Here is a 24,183-nt window from a genome sequence, read left to right on the forward strand (position 1 = left end):
CTTTCCTGAATGCTGACATTATTTGAAAAAATGTGTGTAGTTAATTTCCCGATATTTAAGTATTGTGTGAAAAAGAACTGACATACTACCGCTGTTCCTTTGGTTTCCTGTACCCCAGCAGCATTGCCATCTACAACGCTTTTACAAAATACCCTCCCTCTTTGCAGTCAGAGAAGTGAACGCACACTCAAGTTTCCAAATAAGCAGCAATTTGTCTGAAGATATAACCTGATATTTGATTGTTGTCTCTGAACGTGCAGCAAACGTGACAGGATAAACACAAAATTTAAAGCATCTTTATTGCCCAATTGCCTCCTGAACTCCAGCGTGATTATTTCTGAGGATGCTGCAGCACTCCCAGAATCCCCACTTCCAGCGCCTATGGGGAGACAGAAGATGCTCCTATCTGAGAGGAGCTGCTTCCAGCAGGCACAAGTCAGCCCTTGCTTCACTTGAAGTGTGTATATGCAAGCGGTGGTGGGTGGTTGTGAGAACTAGAGAGCTAGGGTCTTTGTGTGTATGAAGTGAGTAGTTTTAAGACTCCAGTTCTAGCTTTCTCTTGAAGTAAGAGAATGACAGCAAGCAGGTGTGTATCCTTTACACAAGTGAGGTGAGCTGTGGGTCAGGATTTCTCACCGCCCTTGATGTGAGAGGCAGAGACCTTGGAGATGGACACCATTCCGTCACATGAGGTGTAGGTTGAGAGTAGAGAGACCAGGTTCTTTACTGCACTTACGATGGAAGTCTTGCTGCATTTGGCGTGAGCGGGAGGGCGCAGGCATATGAGGAAGCAGGTATATGGGGGTCCATCATGTATTTGAAGTGGGCAGCTGTTATTCGTTAGCTGCTATCACGCATTCACGGTGAGTAAGGGTACCAGAGTCCTTGCCGTTGACGGGAGAGGTTAAAGGTAAGGAAAGGTGGACCATAGATGCATTTTCGTTGGTCTTTTGGGGGCAGAATGACTAGTTGCACCATTACAGCACTCAGTGGGAGATATTCCTGCACTGGGACGGCCGAGAGCAGACATACTATGGTCTCCACTGCACTCAAAGCGGGCGGCTGAAATCTTCGATATAGGATCTTTCCTGACCTTGAAAATGGGGGTTGACAGTAGACAGGTGTGTTGTGTTCACTAGCATCGAGTGAGCAATGACAAGGCAGGTTTGCGTGTGAAAGAGACATATTTTCAACAGAGTTTGTTTTCCTCCTGGTGACTGTAGCACTTTTTTTTTAATCTCTGTAAACCGCGTGATTGCTGTGAATAAATATTGCCTTTGGGTTTGTGTAGTGAAAAGCTTTCCTAGGTGTTTTTATTAAGTCGTGTTATCAACTCCAAACACACACACAGGGGCTTTGCCGCAGCGCCTACAGGATTGGCTTGTGTGGACCACCCCATTAGCAATTTCTAAAGGAAAATGTGGTTCCAATTTTTTATCAGGCTCGAGGGCTATTTTAGTCTCACTATATCTAGTGCCTGTTACATGTTTGTCTGCCTGACTAACGAGTGCTTCCATTGCAGTGCAGGGATTATGAAGCAGTGTCCATGCTGCAATGGATGCACATGTGTGCTGCTGAAGGGGTTTCCACGCTCATTTTTAAGGTGCACCAGCAGTGATTTTGCATCTCAGTGTGATTTTGCACCTAAATGTGATTTTAGCGTATGTGCTCATAATAACTGTATCCAAATTTCTACTAACATTACACCAAAGTTGATTTTGCTCTTAAAGTGATTTTGCTGCTAAATGCAATACAAAGGATCCTGCTTATTTGGCACCTTAAAAAGTGATTTTACGCCAAAATGTGATTTCTGCTCTGAAACTATTTCCACAGTAATGCTGATTTTTACGCCAAAGATGATTTTATACCTCAGTGTGTAGTCAGCCAAACGTGATGCCTTTCTGATGCTTACCTCTTATACCGAATGTGACATCTTACTACCACATGTCATGAGTGACTTTACCCATAAATGTGATACTAATTCCTGCCTTCTTTGCTCAAGTGTGATTTTGCACCTAATTGTCTTTGTGCATCTAACTGTAACTTTTACTTCTAAATATGTTCTTGCCTCTAAATTTTATTCCACCTGGAAAATATGATCTGTGACAAATACCAAAGTCTTGGACAAGGCTAAGATAAAACACTAGAACAGCCCTGAAGAAATAGAGGCACTTGCCATCACCCATGTCCTGATAAAGAACGGTTATTGTTAGTGCAAGATTCCCTCACATGAAGAACCATTACAGTGCGGGCAACAGAAGTTAACCCTTCCTTAGGCACATTACAGCCAGACCGCAGCAGTGGAAGCCTTTTCCCTCATACATAGAACACTTCCACTGCTGGTCTCAGATGGTAGGCACCTTGCTGAGAACTGTCCATTAAAGTGTTCGACGTTCAACTTCCATATTATTTTTTTTTTTTCCTGAGATTCACAACGGTGGGAGTTTTCTTCCTCCGCTTTGGGGTCATTTATTTTTCCCGCTGGCATGGCGGACTTTGGCAGGGAAAATCTAAACTGCGGGAAACTTCCTTTTGACGATTTCCTGATGCAGAAATAATTGTGCATAAGCGGAACTAGAGGTGGCTCATCTGTGGACAATCGGCGTTTTCCCACCTGTAAATAGACTGAGGAAACCACAAATTTGGCAGGGAATGAACTCTGCAGATCCCTGGTGGGGTTGCGCCAAACCCTAAAAGAGGCCCATAACTCCATGTGCATATACATTTAGTTTGACCAAGTACTCCCATTTCCATCTCTGACTTTAGCAGACATAACATATGTGTATCGAGGATTGACTCTAGGAACTTCAGTGCGATTCCCAAAGTACATCTCGCGCACTCAAACCTGTCTTGCATGCTGCTGCCCCGCATGTTTCAGTCAGCCGCTGCTTTGATAATACCAGACCTGTTCTCATCGCCCCACCATGGCCACCTGTCAATGCCTAATACAAAGTCAATGCCTAGATGCAATTGCAAAATGTCCATTGTGGCTTATAAAATATCACACCCTGACTCTCAACACTTTCTGGTGTAATAAATAACATCGCAAGAGGTGCTCGTTTGTTGCACAGCACTGTGATCCTGCTGCAGAATCGTGCCTTTTATGAAGCTCTGCAACCCAGCACAATCCTAAGCCTATGCAGCAACATCCTGAGATCCCCTTGCCCCAATATTCTCCATGTACATTTCCCATGCAGGTATGTGAACAGAGACTGAGAGATATTTGCTAGTGGCGTAAAGAAGCCAGCGTGATTCATGGGCTGCACAGACGATAAATCATGATTTGGGAAAAGCCAGATCTTTATTGCATTTGTGAGTTATCAAACCCCGTGTGGGCGGTCACAGAAAATGCAGTGATTACTGGGACTCATCTGGAGGTTGAAGTCGTCTGTCTTTGATGTACTGGGTGGGCCCTGTCCTGCAATGGCTCCGCAAACATGGCCAAGTGCAACCCTTTACTGTCACTGGAAGCGATGGCAAGAAGTCAACGGCTTCTCTGAAGGTAGAATGGGTGTGCACAAACTCAGTTCTCATCAATCACCCAGAATCGCACTAACTGAATAGCCAACCCAGTGCTTTGCTTTGGAAAAAAAAAAGTACGCTAATATAAAACTTAAAAGGTAGTACTTCACCGCACATAAAACAGACACATTTCTCATCATGGCTCTTGGGCTACTGTGCTTTTTGTTCTGACACAGCTTGGCACTCTCTTGGGTGCTTCAGGTCAGTCACGCCTTGCCAGGGTTAGCAGGCGCCTTCCCTTTCTTCAACAGCAGGTTCGCTTCAACATGCTTGTAGCAAATTGGGTTCCGCTCATTTAGTCCCCCAGGAATTTTTGCATTTGACTACTCGGTTTTATAGTCTTTTACTGTTAACTAGTCTCAGTACCTGAGTTTCACTCATGGTGCATTGATGGTAATTGGACTGAGAGTGCTAACAACCACTGACCACTTTTTAAGATAAGGCTGGTGCTGGCAGCTGTGGTTAAAGGTTCTTGACCGGTTATATGTGAGCACACGACTGTGCGCACACATGCGGGCTGTGCCTATGAGAGTAGTGTCTTGCACAGCCCGATATGCGCACACAGGTAACCTGTCCGAGAGGGAAACATTCAGCAATTGGTACCTACCTGGGATCGGCCTTATAATGTGAGTGGGAATTTATAGCGTAGATCTGAAGTACTTACTGAAGTTCTGTGGTGTTTTCTTTGTGTTACTCATTATTGGCATAATTTGCCCTATGGTATAATTTCACTCCACGTAGGCCTGTGGGGTCCAGCAAGGTACCAAACTGGGGTTAATAATGCACTCAAGTGTAGATTTACCGACCTAAACAGCCTGTGTACACTCTGTTTGGCACTTTAAGATTTGTCATATTTCCCTGGCTCAGCACAGAATCAAATCTGAGGCCTTTGTCCTACTGGGCAAAGTTAATTACTCTCCTACCCAGCAAGAGGGATCAAAGACCTCCCTATTAATTAGCTTGTCCTACTGCACCTGGGCTGGGACAGCTCAGACTACTGGAACAAAGGAGGAAGGCCAGACCTCTGGAGCCAACAAAGGAGGGGCTCACCTTTGAAGATTTGGTGGAAAGAGATCAGGCAGCTGTGTCATAAAGGGGCGGAGCTGAGTCTGTCAGGCAAGCACTTTCCACAGACAACTTGAAGTCACCTTACTGGATTGTCCCTGAATTAATGTTGTGAAGGAGGCTTGAGACAGGCGGTGATGATGTGGCGTCCTAGGATTGGCCAGGGTAATCTGGCTTCTATAACTTTACACCCCCTTAAAAGCCCCTGTACAAGGGAGAAACAAAAGAAGACCCTGGACTTGGGAGCAGTAATGGTGAAAAAATGCCCAGCTGGAAACAGAAGCCACCCAATGCCCTGCAAAGTTGGACTTTGACTCCACTTGACCACCAGGAATAGAATGGGTAGTGGTGATGATCCCCTATGTCCCCCGAGGAGCTGTTGGGGGAATGGATCTGCTCATGGACCCTGAGTAGCTCACTTGGACCTTCTGTGGACTGACCCTTGATTCTGCTGACACAGAGTTGCCCTTCAAGATTTCAGGAGGCTCGGAGGGAGTCAGACAGAGAGGGTATTTTGCTGGCTAGTTGCAGAGGGGCTGCACAATATGCCCTCACCGTCAGAAGAAGACCACCAGAAGCCAAGCAGATGACAAATCTAGTGCAGGGAGCCCCGAAAAAAAACAGCTTCCCCAAAAAAGCGCCTTTAGGGACCAGAAGGTCTGAAGAAAATGTTCCTGGTGGCTAGGGCTAGCCAACAGGAACAAAATGGATCAGAGTTCTAGAAAATTAAACCTGTTGGACATTATCTCCCTTTAAAGCTCGGTCCCCCAAGGGAACCTAGCAGAGTGTGCAGCGCATAGCAATTTGCTGTCATGGAAAGATATACCCCCGGGATGAGCCTGGGGATTGGAGCAAGATTCCTTTTTTAAAATAATTGGTGGTGAGAGGTGTGCTAAGGGACCACTCCCTGAGTCAAAGTTTGGCCCTGGGGATCCATCCCCCAAGGCCCGAGGCAAAACAGTACTGTCCAGGATGACCACCATCTCCCCAGGACAGCACAATGCACTGATGAGGGCCCCTGAGCTCCAGACCCTAGATGCTCTGCATCCTGATCCCTGTGCTGTGTCTGGTGGGGTGGGGTGAGGAGTGGGGGAGGCAGCAACCTGCACACAAGGACATGGATGTGAGAAGAAACCACTGCTGGGCCAAGGATGACAGTGGGCATGAGGGAGCTGGGGGTACATTGAGGCTCCCCTGCCATCCCTAACAAAGCCAATATATGTTTGTCCCAGGTGGGACCGGGATGCTTAGAGTTTAAAAAGGGGACCAGAGGAGCCATTTGAAGGCCTCTAGTTAACTATGCACAACACTGGCAATAGAGTGCCCCATAAGGCCCCCAAAGGTGGGCAAAATTTGCATATTTTTCTCGTGGTGCCCTGGGGAGGGGCCTGGATGCCGCAAATGCTTTTACCAAAGATTGTGGGAGGCAGCAGGAAGTGCAGCAGCCCCATAAAAGAGTTTTATTATGTCACCCTACCTCTCCTAGGGAACTGAATGCCTCACCCTGGGTGAGAGGTCTTGCTTATGACTAAGCTTTCCCTGAGCTTGGAGCTTTACAATCGATATTCTGATGTTACATCTGGTATAGGTGGGGGGTATGTGGCTAAAAGGTCCAGGACCCACTAAGGTATAATGCAATATGAGAGTGTCACCAAAGGTACTTCCCTCTTCTTGTAATTTAATGTGTAGCATTAGTATGTAGTGTAGTGTGTGTGTGTGTGTGTGTGTGTAATAATAGTGTGTTTCCTTTTCAAAATATAAAGCATTAACTGGAAAAAACCTTTTTGACTGTTACTGTTGCGTACCAGTGGACTTAAATTATTGGCATGCACCATCTCCCCGGAGTAGGCCTTGGACTGCTCTGCTTCACTATCCTGAGAGAATCAAGTGCTACAATGGGGTACCTGATTCCCCCGTAAAAAGACAATTGCAGAATTATTGCTTTTGAAGAACTCTCATCCATCGCAACTAATGACCCTATATATTACAGCGCTTCAGGCCACAACAGATTCAGCTTCTTCCAGTAATCCCAGACTCAAGTGATGTCCCTTCATCCCTTGGAAGCTGGCTCTGAAGCAGACACCAGCTCTGGTTGCGCAGCAGTCCTATAAGTAGTTTGTAGACCACTCCCATCTTTGGTTGAAGAGAACATGGAGCTGGAACAATACATTGGTCAATGGCTCCTACGTTTATGTAGTCTTAGCAGACAGGAAATGTAAATTCCTTTAGAACCAGGCTGGGGTGGTTCATTCATCTGTCTTCCGAGACTGCTCTCCAGATACAGCCTTTCTACATTGTGATGCTCCTCAAAGCAGGGTAATCTGCAGCCCGGAGTACCCACAATAGAGACACAAAAAGTGTGAGCTTACTGCGCATAGCTCATCAACAGCCACACAGACCGTGATCAGGAAAGAGACAGAAAGTTGATCTCACCTAAAGGACCCTTCTCCCCCTTAACAACAGACACTAGAGTCCCATCCTTCGCTCCTGCTATCCACCAAATGAAATACTAACCCCAGCTCCTGTCACCAAAAATATATAATCAAATTTCTATAGAAGTATTCTAACCTCTTCCTCCCGACAATGTTTGAGTCTCCCCCCTCCCACTTCAAGAATGTGAGCAGTAGATTTATTTTGTCTGGGAAAGCAATCTCACCTCCATCTTGTGCACAGGAACAGACCAGGAGCTTCTGAATTGGAAACAGCAGGCTATCATTACTCTGGTTCACTCATACAAAAATGCATTTACAAAACAGGCCACCTGCATGCATACACAGAACATCCACTTAGGATATTAATGCTAGGATCTGGGTTAGGGCATAGAAGTGGAACTTTGTTAGTGGGCCAGTAGGTCTTCACTCCATTGACACAGCTAAAAAGGTTTGGTCACAACTACTGATTTACAAAACATGGTATGCTTCCACCGCTGCTCTACAGAGTAAACTCGTGATGACAATAGTTCTCAATCAGTTAAATAAGGGAACACCTGGTGTGCCACTCATCGTCTCCTGGCATCTCCAGGACCTCCCTCATGTCTAGGGACAGGCCTAGGGCTTCGCGTACACACTGTATTAGCTTGAGGCTGGAGAAAAATAAAAAACAAGGGTACCAGATTCTTGCAGGTGGGCAGTCCAGGTTGTTGAATATGACGCCATGCAGGGGACATTACTGTACCAACAGTGATTTTTATTGTATTTCCAAGCATGTTTCAGAGTTTGCATTGATGAAGAGTCCGTGCCTCCTCAAGAGGAGTAATGATCAGGAGTGGAACTATTTTGGATTGAAGGATTCTTCTGTGCAGTTTCAGCTGTAAAAAGACAGGATGTCTTGCATGGATAATGCAAAGGATTTTATGGGTAGGCGCTTGTATCAGACAAATAGGTCGAGAAAATTAAGGTGACATTGATCGTGCAAGTTTGTTTCCATCCAGTTGTATCATTATCCTTAATGCGGGGTGCATCATTGCTTGGAACTAGGTTTACTGAAAATAATCCATTGTCTCATTCTTGAAGCCAAAGTTAAGTTGGATATAAATTATAATCTTAGATGTATCTCCTAGAAGAAGTCAAAACTGTTACAGTGAGAGGTAACCAACTACAAAAACAGGATGTGAAGGCATCTAGTCTAAAGCAGAAATGACGTGCAATTTTCCCTGGCTTGAGGGACATGGCCCACTTTAATTGATATCAAAGAATACATTTCAAGTGTCTGAATGAAGACCTGAATGTTTAGGATCTCCCTGCAACATATGTTGAGAGTGTCCTGCTCCCTACTTACATGTTTAAAGAGGTGAGAATGACCATTGTTTTTCCATGAATCACCTTGAACTTGTGTTGCTCCTGCTCAGTGCACCGATGTCGGTAGATGAACACCTGCTTACGATCAGATTTACCTAGACATGTAAAACCAATGTTTACTTTCACTGACGTTGAGTCATTGTCATGCTGTAATCAGCAGTGTTTATGCCCCATTGACCAATAAACCGTGTAATTGTTTGAGGAACAAAGGGAACTTTGTGGTTTAATTCAGTCATTCATTTAATGAGACTGAGGGTGGAGGCTTTTGTTCTTCTCCATCAGTCTCTTCAAGGTTGTGATCATCCCCTGTGTTAGGCCAGATGTGGCAGAGGCAGAAGCTGCATGTTGTCCCCCAAAACCACTCAGCTACACCAAGGAGGTACGTTGTTCATTCTTCTGATTGCCTGGCTTCTTGAGAACGCACTTTGCCCATAGACTTCCAAAATAGGCTATTTAGTAACTACTATTTGGGGGCTGGGTTAGACTCCTTAACCCCCACAAAGGTTATTGGTTGGGGCTGGTGGCTGTCAGTATACACCATCTTAGCCATTAAAAGAATTTATGCAGAGGGCAGTGTGGGGTGGCAGATTGCTTGCAACACTCTGTCCGTCAGCTCCACACACCCATCCCTCAGAAACAACACACTGCTTTGACTGAACAAGATGTTCCAGCATGCTTGCTTTGACCTGCTTGCCTGTTTGCTTCACTGTTCGACATGTTCGCTGCAGGAACTTAGGTTGGGACACTGCGTGCATGACTGCCGTGAGTGGTAGGGATTCCCTGCCTGCTGTCCTTTTCCCAAAGTGGATATTACTGCTTTCCTTTACTTTAAAGCTTCCTTCCGAAACTGGTCAGTGGAAAAGAACTACGCATCATTTCCTTTATTAAAGTAGGATCCCCCTTTGTCCTATATTGCAGGTGGTCTGTGGCTTATCACTCGGACTGCAGTAAAAACACGCATTTGGAATGCCATAGTCTCGTGTTCGCTCGTGTTAGAGCTCATAACGTTGTAAATTACTGACTGGATTTTTATTGCCACAGAGACTGAAAATAACAAGAGGAAGAGAGCGAAAGCGAGCTGACCCTGGAAAAGCCCCCCTCTGATGTTGGTTTATGTTTACAGATGGAGCTGGTGGGGAGGAGGGACTGAACACACACCCACAGTGCAAGTCAAATAGGCCAATACTGAAAGAAAAAGTCCCCTTCAGAAGAGATAAACAGGACATAGCGTAATTACACAGTACTTTGTACTGCTCCCAAAGTAAAAAAAAGGCAGGACAAAGAGGCAGAACTGACCACTAGCAAGCAAGGTTTTTTGAAGGACACTGCAACTAACAAATCAAAACGCGGGAACTCACTCTATTGTATACTTTAGCATACAGCAGGCCGAACGCTAACGCTCGACCTAAAAAAGGACCTTGAACATTTCTGAATGGTTTGACCAGCGAGCACAGAATTGGAAAAACCCTTCAAGATCAAAATTCTCTATCAGGGTTGGAGGAAGATGTTAAGAATAAAACTGCCCTTTATTTGGCCTAGGCTTGAAGCCTGCATCTCCAAAGTTGAATTAATACCATTGCTTCACACCAGTGCCTTACACTTATTGTGGATATTGAGGAAACAAGTCACATCTTTGATGGTGAGGAGTTTGCAGCAGGCTAGCCTTTGCTAGTAACTGTCTTCTTTTGAGGACGGGAATAAGCCTTGGACCTCAAGCTTTCCATGCTGCTGGGACCCACCAAGCCAAAAGGAGCTGAAATGCCGAACTGGGTGAACAGCTGATTCCCAACAGACTGCTATGCAGAAGAGCTCATGGCCCAACTTACTGAACATTTTAGTTGGTATAAACTTAATGGATCTGGCTTTTTAGGTGCCACGAATCTGCATAGGAGCTTCCCTGCATCATTCCAAGCTCACCCTATACAATTGGCATTTCTACATCCATCCTCTTCCTGCCTCAGAGAGACACAATGCCTCACCTGTTTACCACAGCAATGGGCTGTGGCTGGGCACCTATATTCTGAAACGTCTGTGTGAGAAAGTAGCCTCTTTCTAGCCTTGTTACCCCCACTTTTAGCCTGTTTGTGAGTATATGTCAGGGTGTTTTCACTGTCTCACTGGGATCCTGCTAGCCAGGGCCCAGTGCTCCATAGTGAAAACCCTATGTTGTCAGTATGTTTGTTATGTGTCACTGGGACCCTGCTAGCCAGGACCCCAGTGCTCATAAGTTTGTGGCCTATATGTATGTGTTCCCTGTGTGATGCCTTACTGTCTCACTGAGGCTCTGCTAACCAGAACCTCAGTGGTTATGCTCTCTCTGGTTTCTAAATTGTTACTAACAGGCTAGTGACTAAATTTACCAATTCACATTGGCATACTGGTACACCCATATAATTCCCTAGTATATGGTACTGAGGTACCCAGGGTATTGGGGTTCCAGGAGATCCCTATGGGCTGCAGCATTTCTTTTGCCACCCATAGGGAGATCTGACAATTCTTACACAGGCCTTCCAGTGCAGCCTGAGTGAAATAACGTCCACGTTATTTCACAGCCATTTACCACTGCACTTAAGTAACTTTTATAAGTCACCAATATGTCTAACCTTCACCTAGTGAAGGTTGGGTGCAAAGTTACTTAGTGTGTTGGCACCCTGGCACTAGCCAAGGTGCCCCCAAATTCCCCGGACTTTGTGAGTGCGGGGACACCATTACACACATGCACTGTACATAGGTCACTACCTATGTACAGCGTCACAATGGTAACTCCGAACATGGCCATGTAACATGTCTAAGATCATGGAATTGTCCCCCCGATGCCACTCTGCCATTGGGGGGACAATTCCATGATTCCCCGGGTCTCTAGCACAGAACCCGGGTACTGCCAAACTGCCTTTCCGGGGTCTCCACTGCAGCTGCTGCCAACCCCTCAGACAGGTTTCTGCCCTCCTGGGGTCCAGGCAGCCCTGGCCTAGGAAGGCAGAACAAAGGACTTCCGCTGAGAGAGGGTGTAACACCCTCTCCCATTGGAAATAGGTGTGAGGGCTGGGGAGGAGTTGCCTCCCCCAGCCTCTGGAAATGCTTTGATGGGCACAGATGGTGCCCATCTCTGCATAAGCCAGTCTACATGGTTTAGGGATCCCCCAGCCCTGCTCTGGCGCGAAACTGGACAAAGGAAAGGGGAGTGACCACTCCCATGACCTGCACCTCCCAGAGGAGGTGCCCAGAGCTCCTCCAGTGTGTCCCAGACCTCTGCCATCTTGGAAACAGAGGTGTTTGTGGCACACTGGACTGCTCTGAGTGGCCAGTGGCAGGTGACGTCAGAGGCTCCTTCTGATAGGCTCTTACCTCTCTTGGTAGCCCATCCTCCTTCCTAGGTAGCCAAACCTCCTTTTCTGGCTATTTAGGGTCTCTGCTTGGGGGATTTCACCAGATAACGAATTGAAGAGCTCACCAGAGTTCCTCTGCATCTCCCTCTTCACCTTCTGCCAAAGGATCGACCGCTGACTGCTCAGGACGCCTGCAAAACCGCAACAAAGTAGCAAGACGAGTACTAGCTACCTTGTATTGCTTCATCCTGCCGGCTTTCTCAACTGTTTCCAGGTGGTGCATGCTCTGGGGGTAGCCTGCCTCCTTTCTGCACCAGGAGCTCTGAAGAAATCTCCCGTGGGTCGACGGAATCTTCCCCCTGCAACCGTAGGCAACAAAAGACTGCATCACCGGTCCTCTGGGTCCCCTCTCAGCACGACGAGTGTGGTCCCTGGAACTCAGCAACTCTGTCCAAGTGAATCCCACAGTCCAGTGACTCTTCAGTCCAAGTTTGGTGGAGGTAAGTCCTTGCCTCCCCACTCTAGACTGCATTGCTGGGTACCGCGTGATTTGCAGCTGCTCTGGCTCCTGTGCACTCTTCCAGGATTTCCTTCGTGCACAGCCAAGTCTGGGTCCCCGACACTCTAACCTGCAGTGCACAACCTTCTGAGTTGTCCTCCGACTCCCTTTTGTGACTTTGCGTGGACTCCGGTTCACTCTTCTTCCAAGTGCCTGTTCAGGTACTTCTGCGGGTGCTGCCTGCTTCTGTGAGGGCTCCCTCACTTGCTGGGCGCCCCCTCTGTCTCCTAACCCAAGTGGCGACATCCTGGTCCCTCCTGGGCCACAGCAGCATCCAAAAACCCTAACCGCGACCCTTACAGCTAGCAAGGCTTGTTTGCGGTCTTCCTGCGTGGGAACACCTCTGCAAGCTTCTTCACGACATGGGACATCCATCCTCCAAAGGGGAAGTTCCTAGTCCTCTTCCTTCTTGCAAAACACCAAGCTTCTTCCATCCGGTGGCAGCTTCCTTGCACCCTCAGCTGGCATTCCCTGGGCTCCTGCCCCCTCTCGACACTGTCGCGACTCTTGGACTTGCTGGTGTTTGTTCTTCCTGCAGAATCCCCCTATCACGACTTCTGTGCTCTCTGGGCATAGTAGGTGCACTTTACACCTACTTTTCAGCATCTTGGGGTGGGCTATTTTTCTAACCCTCACTGTTTTCTTACAGTCCCAGCGACCCTCTACAAGCTCATATAGGTTTGGGGTCCATTCGTGGTTTGCATTCCACTTTTGGAGTATATGGTTTGTGTTGCCCCTATACCTATGTGCTCCTATTGCAATCTACTGTACTTTACATTGCTTGCATTACTTCCTTTTGCTATTATCTGCATAATTTTGGTTTGTGTACATATATCTTGTGTATATAACTCCTCCTCATACTGAGGGTACTCCCTGAGATACTTTTGGCATATTGTCATAAAAATAAAGTACCTTTATTTTTAGTATATCTGTGTATTGTGTTTTCTTATGATATTGTGCATATGAAACCAGTGGTATAGTAGGAGCTTTACATGTCTCCTAGTTCAGTCTAAGCTGCTTTGCCATAGCTACCTTCTATCAACCTTAGCTGCTAGAAACACCTCTTCTACACTAATAAGGGATAACTGGACCTGGCACAAGGTGTAAGTACAGGGTGTTTGCTCAGTCGGGAACGCGGCCCCGGGGTAGGTGCTGCACTGGACACCGGTGAATACGGAAATTTACTGTGAACCGGGCAACAGGTCTGCGTGATCCCATGGAGCCTATTCTTTAGTGAAGATGGGTGACTGATAGGAAAGAGAAGCCAGTCCGGTTTAATCCTAGTAAGTGACTGATGACGCCTTGACTGTGAGCGTTAGTATACAGGAGTTTAGATACATTGTTTTGCTTTTTTTCAAGTAGAGAAGCTCAATGATTAAGTAGGTCCTGAAGAAGCGTCAGGGGATCCTGTTGGACCATAAGAGACGCGAAACATGTCGACCGCATACTAAGGATTATCGGAGTATTTCCGTCCTCCTTTATTTTGATTGTTTTTGTGTGAGTGTCTGAGCATTATCTCTGGCTTCACTCCGTTTACTTTTTTTAATCTTGACCATTTCCCAACAGCAAGCAATAAATTATTTAGTGAGGGATTTGAGCCAATTTTACTCTTCTTTCTTGTGTATTTTCCTCCTCTCTCGGACCCATATTTGGCTCTGCGGCATCATCGAGTATAAAAAGATCTCCGGCAAAGAGCCCCCCCTTGGGGGGTGCCCGTCAGACATTGCAGCGCCGGTCTGACGAGGAGCTGTCCGATGATGAAGCATGACACCAAATATGGTGTGCGAGGACTAATGCTCCTGATTATCAGGACTCCTTTTCTTTCCTTCTCACTTGTTTTGGAACAGTGTACCATATTATATTATCACAAGGTGTAAGTACCTCTGGTACCCACCACAAGCCAGGCCAGCCTCCTACAGTCTGCCACTGTTTGAACCGTCTCTATAAATAGAATGGTGTTAGATATTTTTTTTAAAATTATTTTGATTAGTTTTATGCATACAACATAGCACATGCCACATGACAAAAGGAACACTGAAGTCATCACTATGATGGTTTTTAATGTGCCAGGCTTTTTTGATGTAGTGTGTAAAGAATTTCCATTAACATCAAATAGTCAACTTGATGTAAGGCTTGCAACAGGATGACTGGCAAAATCCCAGTATCGCAGAACATAAACGTCATTACATGGCATACAGCACAAATTATATGCTGAATTTGAAAAAAAATATGTTTACCTTCCAGGACTCAGTCTGTAACCTAGACAAATTACCACTACCCCAACCCCCCCATCCCAACTCAAAAATCAAATTACCCACCATCACAACCTCTGTCTTAATACAGCATGAAAAGTATTCTACATACTCTAGTTAAACTAAATCAGTTATGTAATGGCACAGAGAGAGAAAAGAAGAGGCTCTGCAAGATGTAATACTTTTCAGAGTCCATGGGTGGTAATAAGCAATGTGCTTTACAGACAATGCCAGAGGCCAGTGTGACACACCATAGCATCGACAGCCCTGTGGTAGTACTCAAAGGGCCCAGTCCAACTACCTAGAAATCATAATGCCTAGAAACATGATTGTTCCATGTGTTGCATATGAGTTTCAATATGCAACGAAATTAAATAGATTAAATCCAATTATCAAAGAAGCCCTGCTACCTGTGACTGGCAACACTTGCAAACCACTGGTCTCTTAGACCGATGTGTCTGTGAGAACAGTGTATCTCAAAATAATATTTGCTTCCTAGCAGCAAAAAATATAGTATAAATCAATCGTTTTTTTCAAGTCTGATACTTCCAGGGGGCGGGGGGCGATTTGCTATCCCCTAACATCGTAATAGTAGCCCAAAGAAATGAAACTTGCCTTTAAGATGGTTTATGATACCACTGCCACCCTTTGCCAAAAGACTGTGAAACCAGGTACTTCCAGAGAAAATGACCCGAAGAGCAAATACCACTGCAGACCCACCATCAGTTAGAGTCAGATACCAAATATCTGTGTGTTCTATTTGTTTTTTAAAAAATGTTGTACCACAGTTTTCTGGTCCTTTATGCCTAACTATGAATCTTAAGTGAGCGTATCCCAGTGGGACATCATATCTGCTTTTCAATCCAAGTTCCCAAGTTGCTGGACCATGCTGCTGCTCGATTACTTTATGAATTACCTGGGTTGAGTAAATGATAAAAGGGCTTAATCCTAGTGAAAGAGTTCAATCTGTATAGTCATCCATTCTTCCCATGGCAGGGATAAGCAGTGAGGTGCTCTACTGATAATCGGATGTAGGACTATAATTTTTCTTTGGGGTCCCATTGGACTGTGCTTCTACAAAAGACAGTGTACCAATCTTTCACAGTCACTTAAAGGGATCTCAAAAGTTCAGGCCATTGAAGAGAAGTCCTCTGACCGCATAGCTCTCAGAGACCTCACATCGCAGATGTCAGTTGTGTTCCACACGTAGTACACACAATGGCATTTGAGCGCAGCCCAAGTACAAAGGTTTAACACATCTCATAGGTATACAAGGAAGTACGCAGCTAAAAACATCAGCTCACACACCTTTTACCAACAACAAAGGGAAAGGCACAATGTTGACAGGAAGGTGCATAGCTTTCAGACATTCTAGATAGACAGATATACATGTTCTTCTTGTTTTATCACAGAACAGTGTTAAGAACAGTAGAAGGGATTTGAGTAAATTTATGGGGTGCCAAATATAATTTGCTGTTGATCTTTTTTACATATAATACACGTCTGCTATATGATTCAGTTTTTTTAATGTAGGGCCTTGGCGGTTTGCTGGATGTGGAGCCTGCTGAGATCACTGCATGCATGGAAGTCCCATTGCTAATCTCCTGTCTTTGTCTCTGCAGCAAGAATGTCCACCACAAGGTTGAGAAATGAGGACTTCAGCGACTACAGTTCGACAGAGACAAGTCCCACAGACAGCCCACCTGAGGCACTGAGGAATGACTCCCTGAGGAACTTTGTGTCCACAACTAGAAGCTACGAGAGGCTGGGAGAGAGTACGGGGACAACGTAAGTGTTTCATTCTGTTTTTTTTTATAATACATATATTATTACCAGAATATAGATCATTGTTGCAGCGTTCTTCAAACACATTTGAAGATCGTAGCATTTATACTACTCATAATGCAATTTTAGTGAACCAAACACTGTAGCTGTAACTGCAACCATGCCATTTTATACTTTCAGTAGAAAATATGTCAAACAAGTAAAGAAATGCAAGTCCCACACTACTCCAATCAACTTGGTTGGCATACGGCGATACATCTCGGTGTTATGTTACATTTAGCAAAGTTGTACACAGAAAATTCTAGTTCTAGTTATCTTTTCCCCCACTCTAGCCTTTGTATTTTTAAAATATTGCGACATAAGCAGCACCGTGTCCTTCTGTATTCAAAATAGAGACCACTTCTTTAGTAGCTGGCAATTAAAATCATAAACAACATAGTTGTATGTGTCAGGGATTGTTTATGGGGAAGGTTATCAGTGTTATTATGGAATTTTAGTGATTCCAAAACCTCATCCCCTCTACGTGCTATGGACATTTTCTGTAGGCCATCTGGCTCCTCCAGATTTAAGTCCCCACTAACAGCAGTCAGTCAGCATGATTCATTATGTATAATGCCTCCTTTTTTGGTGCACAGAGGTAAAGCCCAATAAATTAGTTATTACATCTAAGGGACAAATAAGTATGTGCCTAATACTAAGGACAGAGATTGACTGGGGTGACACATACAAGCAGCAGCATACAGTCCAGCAGTTTGAGCCTGCAGTCTGCAGTTCACTTTGGAAACATTAACTTACACATATGGCATAGACATTCAGTGCTATTCACAATGTAACTTACACTGAAGTTTGAGTTTACTCTTACACTTTTGAGTAACTTTACTACACCTGACTACAGGCAGGGAAGAGATCTCTGCACAGGAAAAGATTGAAGAGGTAAAGGTAGAACCTCCATGAGTATGTTTGATGATAGCATTTTATAGTATGTCTGTAGTACTATTGCAGTACTACCAAAGTAGTACAAGATGAAGTACATTTGAGAAGGCTATTTCTTCTGAACAGCACACATTTACAGTTCTAAGGAACAGAAGATGATTTTAGAACGTCTGCAGGGACATGCCTGATTTACTGTCCCAGTCAGCAGCAACACCACTTCCCCTGGATTCGGAACCAGACGAACAGGAGGAAGGGTACGCAAATACAGGAAGGGTGGGGAAAAGAATGTTTTGAATATTCACCAGATGAGCTTGTCCCATGAGAAAGACATAAACGCATGCAACTTCTCAGAATGTATGGCTGTTTACCATAGAGTAAAACAGAGAGCAGCAAACCAGTGTGGTGTCTGCATGCAAGTAGGGATGAGGAACAAGTAGGCACCTAATAGGTTCATTGAAATCCAGTTAATATGTGCCTGTGCCAAAGATTTCAAAATACATGTTTTCTTCTCCATTAAAGGCCTGGTTCCTTACACCACACTTGGAATGGAAAAAATACACCTTTAATGCAGCACATGTATACTTTTGAGGCCGTGTTGAGCAAGACTCCACAGACATATACATGGCTAGCAATAGTTCTGTTAATCCTTCATTATGGAAGGTCACCTCCCTGGTGAGTAGACCAAGCACATTAAAGCAGAAGGACTCAAAGTCACCACTGAAGCATCTGTGAGTTTGTGTACTAATAACTTCAAGGCCTTTTTAGCATATATGAAAAGAAACAAATTATCTGAGCAAAGTAACTATTTCTCTGCAAACACAAAACCCCCTGAATAGGACCCCAACAGCAATCACAACTTTAACAGTAACAGAAACATCCTTGGTCGCATATCTATCTAAACATTTTATCCAACCATGGGTATTTATACCGTCCTCTGTACAAAAAAAAGGATAGTAGATCCCCAATTGAGAAGCCAAACCTTGGCGATCAAAAGCGTAACTTTTCTGAGGAACACATTTGTAGATCTATTAAGTTGAGCAGGAAGGTTGGCTCACCAGGACCAAACGGAATACCACAAGCCTAGTTTAAGGTAAACCTGGCTTTTTGGGCAGAACGTTTGTCCATAGTATTACAAGCGCACTTCAACTACAAACCATTCCAGAGTCATGGAAGGACTCTACAATCATACACATTTTTGAAGGAGGAGATTGGCATCGGCCAGAAAATTATCGCCTAATTACTCTACAAGGCACAGGGGGAAAACTCTTTGCAGGTCTGCTCTTAGGCGAACTCTCAGATTTGGTGGAAGGGAAACACATACCGCCCCCCAAATCAATTGGGGTTCGTCCATGGTCCTGGGATGGCGTCAAATATATTGACGCTCGCGATACTAATTGATAAACACAAGTTAAATAAGCAAGCAATTTACCTGTGTTTTGTGGACTGGAAGTCGGCATTTGATTGCGTGCAACGACATATAATGTGGCAAAAACTGGTTTGCCCCCCACCCACCTTTTAAAAGCAATTCAAATGCTATATTCAGATGCTTGAGTAAGGGATGGCTCTTTCCTTTTAAGGAAAATTGAATGCTCACAGGATTTAAAGCAAGGATGCGTCTGGCACCCACTGCTTCTTAAGAACTGAGGCTCTTTGAAAACTTTAAAAAGTGATATTTTAACTTGTGCTTATTGGATTTTTTTAGTTTTGACTTCATTTTGTTAAGATAAATATTATCTATTTTTCTAAACCTTTGTGGTGTATTTTTGTGGTGTTTTTCACTGTGTTACATAATGTGTTATTGCACAAATACTTTGCACACGGCCTTCTAAGGTAAGCCAGGCTACCAGAGGGTAAGCACAGGATAATTTGGGTTGTGACTTACCCTGACTAGGATTGTGGTCCCTACTTAGACAGGGTGCATTCCTCTGCCATCCCATCTAGAGACCTATTTTCTAAAAGTTTAATGGAATATACTTGCACAGTTTTTTTTATAATATAAATGATCTATAATGCTTTTTCTAATTTCTGTGAAAGCATTGAATTAATCATGCAAATAAAGATACTATATGTCAAAATATCAGAAGTAACAGCTTCACTGGTGCTAGAGCAGGAGTTTTAACAGTATTAATAATGAATATTCATGTATTTGGAGTGTTGAATTTGCGTAGAAAATATAACAACGTAGAAAAAATAATGCACGCATTTGAAAATGTAACCACAATGAGTGGCCAGCAATGTTCATGAAGTGTACTTATTAATGTCTTATTAATATGAAATATTGAGCATATGTTTGACTAATGTAGTAATATGTCACATTTAGGGTTATGCATTATGTGCTATTTTTATTAATTGAAAGCCTTTGCTTAGCAGCGGTCTTGGCCTCATTGCACGGCCTCATGTCAAACAGCATTTCTTAAAGCATGTAATAAAATGTCTGCTTCGAGAATTAAACTGCAATATTCCATTGCGGTGACTTAATGTGCTCATAGCTAAAAGTCTTGCTCATGAGAACTGCTTACTAGACGATGTTGTTCCTGTTGAATGCAACAGTGTAAATGTAACATGTTTAAGACTGACGTTCTCAGGATGAGAACAATGTCCACACTGACTGGAGCATAAACTGCAACAATATTGTTACCTGATGAGCCGGATGGATGAGAACAGTACAAGATGAGCTAATCATCGACATGTGAACCGTGTACAAGTAGAAATGTAGATCTGATGTTTTAGTTTTATTGGACAAAGTGTGAACGTATGATCCCTTGACCAATAGGGGCTTGGGAAGTAGTTTGAGGAAATCTAACTTCGCATGACTGCAGTGACATGAGACAGCCCTTTGTTCATTTTCTATCTTGCCGTAAGGCCAGTATTTTCTTGGGCGTCTTAAGAAGAGACGTGCTTATCTTTAATGCTTAAAGACGTTGCCTTTTCTGAACTTTGATGCTGAATCTTGATGCCGTGCTGACCGACTGATGTCCTGAGGACGAAGACTGACCCTGCTTGCTGATCCACACTGAGGATTAGGTATGCAGATGTAATGATGTTTGTCATGTATATCATAATGGCACGTTCATTACGAGGGAGAAGGCAGACTCCATGTTTGGTATAGGTCCAAGACATTTCTTACAATATGCGAACATCTCGCGGACGGTCAGAGACATTTGGACGTCCTTTCCGGAGGAGCCTGTTGAATCTCACCTCCTGGTGTCATTGATTGATCCCGGAGGTGATCGGGGCTTGCTATCCTGAACTTATAAAGCCATCAAGGGTGACAGACTGACTGACCTTCAGGGGATTAGAGGCCAATGGGACACCAGTCTTGGATTGGCACTCACAGATGGGGAATGGAATAGGACCTGTTCTTTGGTGCGGGATGCGACCAGCAACGCTAGGTTTAAGTTGACACACTTTTTTTTACTCACATAAAGCATACCTGACACCTCAACGGTTAAATAGGATATTTCCTTCAAGGCCTGATAGTTGTAATCGTTGTGGAGAGCAGTCGGCTACATTTGATCACATGGCATGGGTTTGTGGCTCTGTCCAACCTTATTGGCATTAAGTGGTGAAGACGCTAAGGAAGGTTACGACTGTGAGAGTGCAGGTGACAGTGAAGCACTGCCTGCTGGGCCTGATCCCGGCTCCCAAAAAAGGTCGGAAAATTGCATATAGATTTGCACAGCTGGGGCTTTTATTGGCGAAAAGGCGCATCGCGATTCGTTGGGCCAGCCCGCAACCCCCGCTACATGTTACTTGGTTAAGTGATTTAGTTGAATGGGCTACTGCAGAAGAATGCCGTTTGTGGAAGGGTCGATTAGATGAGTATGCTGAGCGAGACTTGGAGCTCTGCCGTACCATGATTGATGAGCTGACTGGTGTGCAGGAGAGCGAGGGTGAGCCTCCTTTGACTGATGCGTCTGCCCATTGAGCCCTGGCCGTTGTTGAGCCTTGTGGTGCTGGACCTGGGGATTCTCGTGGCAGAAATGTGTGTCTTGGTGTGCCCAGGAGGGCATGCTTTCGGTCTTGCTACTTGAGGGGGATCACCGTGGGTGGCTTCGCCCTCGCTCCCTCGGCCTGGCTACTGTGTCACTCTGGGGTGCGGCTGTGTTCCCTTGCTGGGTCTTCCCCCTCCCCCCCGACCATACCTGTTGCACCAGATGAATGACGATCATTTGTAGCATTGTCCACCGGTCTGTCGATGCTTACTAGACTTGCTGTGTACTGTTGTTGGTTAATGTTATAGTGTACTGCATTGTCTCTGAAGGGGTGGGCTCTGCGCTGTCGGGCCACTGTGGAAGTCATGTTGATTGGGTTCCGTAGTCTAACAACACGGATGCCTTATCTCCCTATGCGTGCTCAGTCAGAGCAGTTAGGTGGACCTGGATCTGAACTCTTCAAAATGTTATGAACATAAAAGGTGCGATTGGGCTGATTCCTCACCCCCCCCCACCGCCCCCTGATTTTGTGGGTTGAATTTTGCTTGCGAATCACAGAAGCTGAGAAAGAGAGAGTAGCTGTTAGAGCGAAATGCCATCAGTGAAAAATCCGTAACGTTTCTGAAGCGATCGCGTTACCTTTTCCCATATTAAACTGCCAATTTTGCTTTTGATTTTTGGTTAGTGCTTGCAATATTTTGCATTAGTTTTGGTGTGAATCTGAGTTTGGGTAGACAAGCCGCAAGACTTGGTCAGCCGCGGTACGTGTGAGTGTGATGTCATTTTGAGCCACGCTGGGATTGGTTGGTTATTGAGATAGGTCACACACGGATTGGCAGCTGTCTGTGAAGTGCAGTTGGTTGAGAAGGTGGGTGAAGAGTATTCTGGGATTAAAAGTCACTTCCTGATTTGATTTAGAATAACATAAAGGTTGAAAAGATGACATTTTTCAAAGCTTCAAAGAGTGCTTTAAGGGAAGATATGTACATTACAACGAGTATAGGCGAGGCTACACCGACAGAAGGTACACCAGCGTACATTGTAATGGAAGAGAAAGATGTTGCGCCATGTCTTTGGGTAAAGCAATGGTGCAAAGTGACAGAGAAAGATGGATCTTTAGCATTTCCTACAAATGAACGTTCAGTTTGAGGGGTTTAGAGCATTTAAGGATTGGTGCTGTATGAATCGAAGCCCCTCCCGAGACCAGCACAGTTTGAGGCATTAGCGGTCTGGGAACTATTAGCCAGGCATCAACAGCAACCGAAATTCTAGAGGAGAATGAGAAAAGCAGGAAAGACTTTAACAGAGGCTAGGTGTGACAGTATTTAGAGACTTTGGAGAAATTAGACTTTGCAGGGAATTAAGTTGTTTCCAGCGATTACACAAGACATTGAAAAGGAAGGAAGGAAAGATACTAGACAGACAAACAGAAGCTTTTCTGAGAGTAGGGAGACTAGAAAATGATCTACAGTGGAGGAAGAGTCAGACGATGATGAGTTTCTTACACAGTTATTGTGAAATTGTCCACCACCATATGCAGCACATCAGAGTGGTCTGAGCACCAGTGCTGATCCTTCAGGTCCGACACAGGTTAATGCAGCAGTGAGTCCGGTGCAGGTTAATACTAGCCTGACACACAGTCCGATGCAGAGTAGGCTTAACGCACCTACTAGTCCAGTAGCAAAAAATCAGGTGCAACCTTCACATGTCCAGAGAATTTACCCTGATGTACCCATTATGGAAACTGCTACAAACTTAATGGTGCCTACAGAACAGGTTTTCCCAAGACCGATGTTGGTTCAGACAGACCCAACTCCACTTTTACTGCCCCAAGTGCAGCCACAAGCCATTCCGAGATTCACTCCAATAACAGGTACACAGTCAGATATGTCATCAATGATGAATCAGAACATGGGAGGTACCCTCCCACAGAACTTAGGTACCAGACCAACACCAGATGTTATATCTCTACCTATTACTGTTGGTCCGGCTTACCTTTACTTGCACAGACGAAACCCAGTTTATGTGAACAGGATGTCATGATACAGAATGCAATAGGGGGAGGACATAACAGGAACACTCAAATAGGCTCTCCTGTGGGACAGACATTTGACGGTTCGAGATCACTGCTGGACCTTAGTCCATTCGGAGTACTTCCAGTACTATGGGAGGGTCAAACATTAGTCAGAGTTTGAAATTACTGACACCGCAGACCCCAAATGCAGTTGCACAGCAGGTGCCACCAGTACAGGCTAGCAACATTTCGTTGCAAGGTTTGACTGCTCAGCAGTTACTGAATGATTGGACAAACTGAATACCCCACAGAGTGCTCTGAAGGGAGAGAAGTACTTGAACTACACTAGATTTAGCATGGAAGTGGGTGGGCTCATTGAGGGAACTATGGGTGTGAACAGATTAAAATTCTACACAGAAGCAGAATTGAGATACCTGTGACCAAAGATTACAGAGGAAGTGAGCAATGTGCATCAGAAGCTAGGCGATCTGGCCGAAAAGAATGGCATAGAAATAGAACAAACTAAGCATTTGAAAAAGAGTTACAGATTAGGTTTTGAAGCTAAAGATTTTGAACACATGAGATCTGCCGGAATGAAAGCACACCTTAGGGAGTTGCTTCAAAGTGCCCACCTTTGGGGAGTATTAGACAAATGGCAAGGCAGATGGGTAAAGAAAAGAGATAAGAGAAAAAGGGATTCTGTGGAGCTAACTGCAAATGAGCAGCAGGATAGGGACCCAATAAAAATGTTGCAAATGAGGGAGATTCCCAGAGGGAATTTTATTCATGTCTCATGGAGTAGAAGTGACATTCTGTCATTTACAAACGATTATCCCGGGTTGAGAGAGAAGCCAGTAGAATAGTACCAGCAGACAGACAGGTTTGTGAAACTTGCAAAATGCCTTTGGGAAGACTTAAACACTCTAGTAGAGATAGTGGTTCCAGCTGATTTGTGGATGGAGTGTAAGAGGTGTATAGATTGGCCAACAAGAGAG

The 24,183-nt window shown here is 44.8% G+C and overlaps 1 protein-coding gene across 2 annotated transcripts in view; it reads left to right on the forward strand.

Annotated features, from left to right (window-relative positions):
- Window positions 1-24,183, forward strand: part of LOC138245726 (proton-coupled amino acid transporter 1-like) — a 391,946-nt gene that overhangs the window by 17,341 nt on the left and 350,422 nt on the right. Inside the window, exons 1-2 of one of the 2 annotated variants that reach the window (XM_069199586.1) lie at window positions 15,810-15,872; window positions 16,144-16,309. In XM_069199586.1, coding sequence (XP_069055687.1) covers window positions 16,149-16,309 — 161 coding nt within the window. In that variant the 5' untranslated portion in view covers window positions 15,810-15,872; window positions 16,144-16,148. Of the gene's footprint in view, window positions 1-15,809; window positions 15,873-16,143; window positions 16,310-24,183 lie in introns of those variants that run through there. The other variant, XM_069199585.1, reaches the window with a different exon arrangement.

The sequence above is a fragment of the Pleurodeles waltl genome, chromosome 7, assembly GCF_031143425.1.
Source record: "Pleurodeles waltl isolate 20211129_DDA chromosome 7, aPleWal1.hap1.20221129, whole genome shotgun sequence".
Classification (NCBI taxonomy): domain Eukaryota; kingdom Metazoa; phylum Chordata; class Amphibia; order Caudata; family Salamandridae; genus Pleurodeles; species Pleurodeles waltl.